An 8,799-nucleotide genomic window follows, 5' to 3' on the forward strand; every position below is an offset into this window, starting at 1 on the left:
CCCCCCCCCCCTTTTTTTTTTCCCCCCAGCCAATAAAAAGTGTAGTCCTGAAAATCTTTATGTAAGGGAAATAAAAATCCTCTTCCACACACACAATTGTCAGATATTGGTCTGAATTTCAGTAAGCGAGGAAAGCCTCTGAGTCTCTGCGAAGGATCTTTTGGACACCATCCAAGCTATCGGGGAACAGCCGGTGTCCCAGGGGAGCACAGACAACACCAGATCAGCACAGGCTCATGTGACGGCTGTTGTGACCGCTGGTGGCTGCTGTGTGTGTAACCAGGGTTGGATTAACAGCAGAGTTTTCTGTTTTTCACTGCCTGTAGGGCACACTAATCAGCGTTAAACTGTTGCTCACCTAAGTGTTCCCTCAGTGAGCGTAATCGTACTGCTCTTAAAGATTTTTAACGCACTCATCCCTCTTAATTCTGGAGTGGTCTGTACTCCCGTTGGAACTTATGCTCTTGTAGAAAGGAGAAATGGACCAAAGGTTGGCTTTGCCTAAGTGTGTGACTATTTCTGTTCCTACAGCGCTATGTTGCAATGCACACAAAGAGCCAGAAGGGCAAACAAAAGGCAGTTGTTTTATCAGCTTCTGCCACAGCTGGAAAATCCTAAATCTTTGCTTAATTAAAAAAAAAACAAAACATACACAAATTACTAAGGAAAAAATGGAATATACGATAATAAAAGTTCCTATCTTTTGCCAAGAGAAATCAGATATTCTTCCTCTGCTGTGCAGAATGCAACTGGCTGTTTAATTTTTATGTGTGTTTGCTTATTCTGTGGATTTGCAGATGGAATTACCCGGAGAATGGTCCGTGCTGCTCCAGGTACTTCAACATGTGTAGAGTTTGTAGGATCAGAGCCAGCCTACGATGACAGCCAGTTCATACCTCTGCCTATAAGCAAAGGTAAAAACAACCCCCAAACAAGCCTGCTTTACAGCTCAAGAAAAACTAGAGAGCTAAAATTGTATTTTAACACTTTCAACTTCCCTTAGATTTTAAATCTAGCACTCAGAATTTGAAAGAAGCAGTAGAGATGTTTCTTTCAAACAGGTGGACTCATTCTCATCCACGGAGAAGTCGTCCACAAGAGTGAACTGAACAGTTCGGACTCTTCTCGCCACGTGTTCACCTTCCATGTGATGGAAGCCAAAGACACCAGCTGGAGCAAAGAGAACTGGTAAGGTCACCATCCTAACGAGCAGCTGAGCAAACGAGACCCTTTCCAGACCTAGGACAAACTTTTCTTGGTGGCCTTGCATGTTACAGTTGCTGTTGGTAGTACCTCAGTTAGCATTGATTTCCTACCTGTAGACCTGGAATAGCTTCTGAAATTTCGTTTTTCCCTCTTCCTTACTTCCTAGGCTCCAGCCAACTCCTGAACTGCCTTTTCCATCACTCTACACTTGAAGCCAGTGGTTGGCTTCTGGAGTCAGTAGCTGATCAATATTCCTTTCTGATCATATTCTCCTTAAATGAAACTTCCACTAGATCAGCTCTCAAAATTAATTAATCCTGTCCTCAGAACAAGTACCCTTGACACCTGAATTAGGCAGGAGCTTCTGCTACAGCATGGGCCCTACTAATATGAGAACAGTTGGCCAGCCCTTTTGGGAAGGAAACTTCTTCAGTCTTGAGAACAGACCATTAAAGACCATTGCACCTTGACTGGCATCAGTTAAGAAGTATTTCTTCTTGCAGACACTAAGTATTTTCTTCTGTTTAAGTCAAGAGCTGTCTAGTGCATTTCTTGGCTGTGTCGATCCCAGCAATGCAGGTGAACACATTGTGGGAAGGTGGCTGACTTTTACTCTTAGGTCTCTGTCCTATTGTTTGAATAATAGTGATTAAAACCAACCCTATTGTGGGCAAAACAAAGCAGGAAGTCTGCTTCTATAATCAATCTTTTAAGTATTTCTAGCAAATTGTAGCTGAGTGTTTGATCTCTGGGTGTGTTGATTAAAAATGTTTTAACGGTTCTTTAAGATTCATATTGAAATTATGAAAACAAAAAAAACCCAATCAAAATCCTAACATTTACCGGGTGTGTTGATTAAAAATGTTTTAACAGTTCTTTAAGATTCATATTAAAATTATGAAAACAAAAAAAAAACCCAATCAAAATCCTAACATTTAAATAAAAAAATAGAAATTCTTCCTTTTGTCTCATCTTTTCTTTGAGGAAGACAGTGTGACCTTCTCCCCATAGATGGGGCCAGGGCCGAGTTGTCTCATAACCAGTTTGAACCCTCAGTGTGTGCAAGAACAATTATCCCCAAAATCCCAACAAAACCAAAGCAATTTATAGCAAGATGAAACCTAAGGAACATAAAGAAACCTAAGTTAATCTGAGGCAAGCTCAAGCCTGTATCCTAAGCTGAACAGAAGCCGTGTAGGTGTAATTTCACTGGCACTGGTGCAGTGGCAACCTGAGATAAAAGCCCAGTGTCATCAATGCACTAATTACATGGTAGAAACATCAAGGCTGCTCGGAGTCCTGGCACGGTGAGCCCTGGTTCTTGCTGACTCATCCCTTTCGAAAGAGTATTGCCTGCCTCTGGCATTTGTTTGATGTGAAATAGTCAAATTTGGTTTCTTTATGGGAAGAAGTTTCCTTTTGGGCTCTGCTGGGCAATGCAGAGCAGGTTCAGCACCCCAAAGAATTCATCGCAGAGGGACGATCGGGTGGCAGCAGGAATTGGGAAGCCAGGTAAGGGCAACACCAGTAACCTTGAGCTCTAAGTTTGTGCAGGGAGAACTGTCACCCTGCCCTACCTCGTCTAAACTTTGTTTGAAAGCTGTGAGCGGGAGGGAGGGAAAATGACTTCAACTCTGGTACTATTTTATGATGTTAATGTTGAAGGCTGTGGCTCATGATGGAAGCAACTAAAGCGTTTTTTGTATCTTTCCATTAGTAGTGTTAATAATTCAGAATAGCACCTTTCTGCTAAGGAGTGACAGTTTGTCCTCATTACACGCACCACTTCCTGCAATGTATAAAAACATCTAGTTCAAGTGTGTAAATAAAAGCAAGAAGCTGGATTAGATTTGCAGGGTTTCCTGTTAAATGTGAAGGAAACTCAGTCTAGCACAACTACCGAGCTCGGTTTCCCAAGAAAAGTATCTGACGATTTATTGCGTAATTAACCAAAACCGACTCTGGACAATTTTGACATCCTCAGGAAAAGTGATATCAAATCTCAGGAGCCCTGCCCAGGCAAGGGGGGTAAATTGGGCAACGCTGCCTGTCGGCCAGTCGAGTCCTGGCTTGTTGTGGGGATAAACACAGTATTAGATTCTGGGATCAATTCTGCTGGCCCAGAGCACCAGTATCACTCCACCCCCGGTCTTACTCTCACTCCTAAGACAGTCTCAGGGCTGGGACTGTGGGACAGTACTCTGTGAGGTATCTTAGACTAGTACAAAACTGTTCCTAAAATGAGTAAAAGAAGTGTCAGAAATTAACTTCATCCTGCAAACAAGAATCCTGGGATGCAAATGTTCTTGGACCCTTCTCAGGGGAAGGGGAGAGGCAGGGAGGGCATGTGTTAATGTGTCTTGTTCTCATGGATGCTTGGTAAACTGGTGAGAAGAGATTGTCAATACAAAGTAAATATTAGGGGGTTTTTTTGGCTATAAAATGGTAGTTATAATTTTAATTAAGTGAACAGAATTAAATGGCTTTACTCAATTGGTTGATGGAAGCATTTTAATAAATTATTTGATTAAACATCTAGCTGAAAAAATGTGAAAAGTAGAAAACTGCAACAGTATTAAAGTAGTTTATTGACTTTAACAGATTTTCTGCTTTCATGATTCCTGTGTAATTGGGTTTTTCTGTGACTTTGCTTAGTTTTTTTTCTTCCTTTATTGAACGTTATTCCAAATGAATTTAGAGATTAAAATCTTGAAAAAGACAAAACATTCTTCTTGTTGCGTAAACCTTTGGGATTAAAACTGCAACCCTCTTGCCTAGTACTGTTTGGAATAAACAGTCTCTTACATTCTCGAACCTCCTGCATCTGCCCCAGATAAATTTAGGTGTTACAGCTGCTGAATTTGAAGTCGTGTTCATACATCACGGTGCATTAGTACAGCTCTTGTTGATGGTGACTGGATACATTGGGACAGTCGTAGTCACTTTGTGTGGATGGTGGTCAGCCTTATTATAAAACATGCTTTAAATGGTGCTTATGCAGAAATGAGGAGTTCACATACACAGTAATACAAGGTGGCAGGGCTCAGGACAGTAAAACGAGTTTTGGCTCTGATGCAACACAGAGGTGGCATAATCCTAGAGGTTTGCTTATTTTTATTATTTATTTTTTTAATTAACTTACCTCTTCTTCTACCTCCTTTGCCTCTGAGCACCCAGAAGAGGCAGAAAAACAGCATTTGTGTTTAATAATCCAATTAATAAGTCACATTTGTGTTCTTCTGAGAACATAAATCAACTCATGCTGTTTTAAATGGGGGGAAAAAAACTAAGACCAAACAAACCCTTTATTTTAAATAGGTTTTTTCATTTCTGTTCTTAACAGTTTTAACTGCTGTACCAAAAGCAGTGTATAGATCAGCTTTGAGCTCTCATTACAGTGCATGTTCTAGTACCACTCCTTTCTAGAAAAGGAGAAACCTCTGCTCCTGGAAGTGCTTCTAAGCCATAAACATTATCTGGAGGTAGAGAGGCAACAGCAGATTATCAATTTGGGTAGTATAAGCTTCCAAAAGAGAAACTAAACTCACAGATGCCAGAATCCAGGCGTAGCTGGAGTTCAGATTCACGCTGCTGTCAAAGATCAGAATAAGAGCCACAGCAATGATCTGAGCAAAAATAGCTGTCATTGTCCCTTCAAAGGTCTTCTTTGTTCCTGGCCATTTGATTTCCCCCATTGTGCTACCAAAAACGGAGGCAATAGTGTCTCCTACCCCTACTGCCAGGACCCCAGAGTAGGGGACAAGCGCTCCTGCCCCAGGCAAGGTACCTTTAGGAGCACAAGATCTGGGGAACAACCATACTGGGAGGGACATGCCAAGGAGGAGATAAATATGAGTCAAGATTAGAGGTCCGCTGTCTCTTTCATCCAAGAAGAGAGACAGCAAATGCCTAAGGGTTTGCCCAAACGGTTTGATCCTGAAGTACCGAATATACTCTAAGAAGATAAACACTGCCAGACACAGAACTGCAGCAACGTAGAGAAGCTGGCGGTCATAGATGAGTCCGGGAACGTAAGTAGCTACAACAATGAAATGGAAATATTTCCTGGTTATAGTCGAGGCCTGGTGTTTTTTAGATTCAGATGATCTCTTAGCGTTCTGGTAGAGAACTACTCCGCATGCTGAAGCAGCCAAAAAGGTCCAATATACAAGAAGGTAAACTCTTGTCTGTGTCTGAAAGAGAAACTGGAGTAGCCAGAACAAAGGGTTCCTCTGGATGAGTCGGTAAAGCCAAGGCATGATGACCCCTAAGCCTAGCACTGCTGTCATCATGTGGAAGAACATGGAGGAGATCCACGTACCCGAATCCATGAAAATGAAGAGCACAGTGAAAAAAAGCCCAAGAAGAATAACTCCAACAACTGCTACCAGAAGGAAAAAGTCTATGGGATCACCTCTGCCCTCGATTACATTCAGTGAGCGTTTAATGAGCTGATTGAGAACAAAACTTATACCTCCGAGAACTAGCAAAGCTTCTCCAGGAGTAAAACATCGAGGCAGCAAGTACAGCAAGATCATACTGAGGTAGACAAAAATTAGCAGCACTTCTAGGACCTCTATCACTTCAGAAACAGTCAAGGAGTGCTTCATGGTATAGATAATTATACTGCCAGCAATACCAGTAAGGATGCAAGTGTTGGTTGGCACAGGTTTTGTGATGCCAACCGCTATAACAGACAGAAAGAGAGCAACCAGCATGCCCGTGGAAGCTACAACTATGCCAAAACGTTCAAAGTACACAATGCCAGCAGACTTGCACCTCTCCTTCATCACTATCCCCAGCAAGGGGATGACCATGCTAGCTGGCAGGAGGCCACTGTTTGCTGCCGTACGGAACTGGAACACAGCCCCCCCCAGCTGGAGCAGACGGTCCCATTTGAATTGGACATAAAAAGCCTGGATGGCGAGAGCGACGGCGCACCAGGAGTAGCGGTCCCACACCACGGCGTGCACAAAGAGGACGATGACGAACACGATCAGGGATTCTACCAGCACTGGCTTGTTTAACATGTTTCCACTCTGCTGTGGCTCCAGCTTTCGAAATCTTTCTCAGGAGTCCTAACGTGCTCAACAGTTGTCCATTAGGAAGAAGTCCCTTTCATGCTACTGCAACTCCTATTAAATAAAAAAACACAACAAACAATTAAGGCAACTACTAGAAAATCTAAAGCTTCCACACAGCTGTTTTTTCCTTAAGCTCAATTTAAACTGATAGTTATGTGCCAATTGTTAATATCAACACACAGGTGAATAAAAAAAAAAACCAAAGCCAGTGAGGTAATGCATCAACCAAAACTGTGATCCCCCTCTGAGAATGAGAGAAGTCAGCCTGCGGTGACAGAAATGAACTGCTGAATACTGGGGTGTTCAGATACAGTTTTAAATATTTGCTGTTGCAGCGTCTTTGAATTGAAATGGGAAGCAAACAAGCCGTAAATATTCCCAGAAGGCTTCGTTGTGATGGTGCCAATTTGAAATACGGTTAATATAAAAGTTTAAAGGTAATTTTAGAACCTAATTTCTTATGTGGCTCTCATGTATTACTTTATAAGTGATTTGTTTAACCTCTGGTAAGCACTCGAATTCTTCAAAAGTAAACATCGCAAGACATTCTTGATTGTGACCTAAAGCTGTCATTGTTTTCTATAACCCCTCACCTCCTTGTCTTACTAACACTTAGAGCACCTCACCCTCTCTGAATCAAGGCTTGCAGCCAATGACAGCTGTATCACAAACTAAACTTTTGGACTATAAGATAAATAGCTGAGATAAGCAGCACTGCACATGAGGACTCCATTAGATTAAATCTTATCTTCTCTTCGAAGTACTGTGGGCATTCATGAAGTTATCAAATTCTCACCAGCATTTATTGCTTTCTGCAACCTTTACTGCTTCTTGCATTGCTTCATCCTTTCTGGCCCACCCCTAGGCTGATTAGCAGTAAACTCTTAATAAATTCTGCTCCCCCAGTCTCATTACTGATACCCACATTAGCTCCCTCATGGAAGCGTAGAACTTTATAAATAAAGTTCTGCTTTGAGTTTCTATCCAGTGTTGAGCAGAATCACCAGACTGTAACGCTGACAGAGATCTCAGTAGTAACATTACTGGGTAATTATTCAACTTTGTACTGTCAAACTGCCTTACATTGTGGGTCTAGAGCATTTATTTATTTATGACTTTGTACTGAAAACGCTTAATTATTAATAAATTGCTTTTTGGCATCCTTATTCGTATAGACTGAAATACTTCATTGCCAAGCAGCTTCATTACATTTACTGTTGCTACACAGCTAGATCAGGCCCAGTGTAATCTTTTTTTGTCATCACAATTCATTTTTAAGCAGAACAGGAGAAGAATTAATCACAGTCAATAAAACACAACTGACAGGGGCAGTATCTACCTAAAACCAATACTGGTGTTGGGGTCCTGCTCCTTGTTGTTTCTGGGTACAGGGGAGGGGGGAAGCTCACGGCTTATCTGAGAAGAGGCAGGGTAAATGCCAGGCGCCAGCCAAGGGCTGACAAAGACCTTCCCCTCCGTCTGGCAACGTTAAGGCTGCAACCCAGCTCCTGCATCCATGGGGACACAGGGCAGGCTCCCTCCCCCAGCAGGCAGCCTGCCAGCCGGGCAGTAAGGCGAGGAGGGAAACGCCGCTCTCCCGCTGTAACGCAGCCGCTTGGGAAGCCGCTGCCCCGCGAATGCGGACCAGGATGTATTTCACTGCTGAATTATTTAATTTTCTCGTGCCTGCTGCAGCTCCCTTCTCCCGCGCCTTCCTTCAGGTAACGCGAACCTCCCCAGCGCTCCCACCGAACGGGACCCACCGCCCCCGGTTCTCTGCTCCTTTCGTGATCCGCATCCCGGCCGCTTCCCGCCGACGTGATCCCAAAAGCCCGGCAGCTCTCTCCGGGCTGCAGCACCTATCCCCCTCCCTCTCTTCCCGGTGTCCTCCGCAGCGCTGCGGGCTGCCCTCGCCCCGTCCTTCCGCGCCGCCGGACACCTCCTCCCCCCGCTCAGCCGCAGGACCCAGGCTCTACCCGGGCGAGCTCCGGGTCCAGCCGAGGGGCCGCGACCCTCCCCGCCCGCCCTCCCGGGAGCCGAGCGCGGACCCACCTCACAGGACGCCGCCATCTTGGCGCTGCCGCCGATCACATGACCCCCATCCCGCCGGAGGCGGAGCGGCGGCTCCCCCACCACGTGACGCCCGCCGAAGGGCCGCGGCCCTCCCCGACCACCCCCCCGGGAGCCGAGCGCAGACCCACCTCACAGGACGCCGCCATCTTGGCGCTGCCGCCGATCACATGACCCCCATCCCGCCGGAGGCGGAGCGGCGGCTCCCCCACCACGTGACGCCGGCGCCGGGGAGGAACTCCGCGCGGCGGGTCACGTGAGAGGGGAGCGAAGATGGCGGCGGGCGGGCTGTGCGCGAGGTGCGGGGACGCGGCGGCGGCTCCGGTGGAGGCTGAGGCGGGGGGGAAGCGGGGGAGGCCCCGTCCATCGCTGCCTGCGGGCCCCCCTCCGCGGGGCGCGGGGGGCGAAGGCGGGGGGGGGCGCCCGGCGAAGCGGAGTT

The 8,799-nt window shown here is 45.6% G+C and overlaps 3 protein-coding genes across 5 annotated transcripts in view; 2 read left to right on the plus strand and 1 right to left on the minus strand.

The window, feature by feature from the left end:
• The window catches only part of PHYHD1 (phytanoyl-CoA dioxygenase domain containing 1), an 8,252-nt gene extending 6,204 nt beyond the window's left edge, over window positions 1–2,048 (plus strand). The window contains exons 9-11 of one of the 2 annotated variants that reach the window (XR_001412145.1): window positions 798–914; window positions 1,004–1,188; window positions 1,373–2,048. Coding sequence is in view for 1 of the 2 variants with exons in the window: in XM_014943025.1 (XP_014798511.1) it covers window positions 798–914; window positions 1,062–1,188; window positions 1,373–1,418 (290 nt within the window). In the remaining variant the exon portion in view is untranslated. The remainder of the gene's footprint in view (window positions 1–797; window positions 915–1,003; window positions 1,189–1,372) is intronic. The other variant, XM_014943025.1, reaches the window with a different exon arrangement.
• Window positions 2,049–3,774: 1,726 nt separating this feature from the next.
• On the minus strand, window positions 3,775–8,516 carry DOLK (dolichol kinase). 2 transcript variants are annotated; one of them, XM_014943027.1, is made up of 2 exons: window positions 8,492–8,516; window positions 3,775–6,341 (listed from the first exon to the last, which is right to left on the minus strand). In XM_014943027.1, exon 2 carries the CDS (start codon window positions 6,234–6,236, stop codon window positions 4,665–4,667), a length of 1,572 nt encoding a protein of 523 aa, XP_014798513.1. In that variant the 5' UTR covers window positions 6,237–6,341; window positions 8,492–8,516; the 3' UTR covers window positions 3,775–4,664. The 2 variants fall into 2 exon arrangements, with proteins under 2 accessions (XP_014798513.1, XP_014798512.1); XM_014943026.1 differs by lacking the exon at window positions 8,492–8,516 and adding an exon at window positions 8,343–8,423.
• Window positions 8,517–8,604: 88 nt separating this feature from the next.
• The window catches only part of NUP188 (nucleoporin 188kDa), a 50,507-nt gene continuing 50,312 nt past the window's right edge, over window positions 8,605–8,799 (plus strand). The window contains exon 1 of the mRNA XM_014943028.1: window positions 8,605–8,659. Coding sequence (XP_014798514.1) covers window positions 8,634–8,659 — 26 coding nt within the window. The 5' untranslated portion in view covers window positions 8,605–8,633. The remainder of the gene's footprint in view (window positions 8,660–8,799) is intronic.

Source organism: Calidris pugnax, unplaced genomic scaffold, assembly GCF_001431845.1.
Source record: "Calidris pugnax isolate Ruff unplaced genomic scaffold, ASM143184v1 scaffold102, whole genome shotgun sequence".
Lineage (NCBI taxonomy): Eukaryota > Metazoa > Chordata > Aves > Charadriiformes > Scolopacidae > Calidris > Calidris pugnax.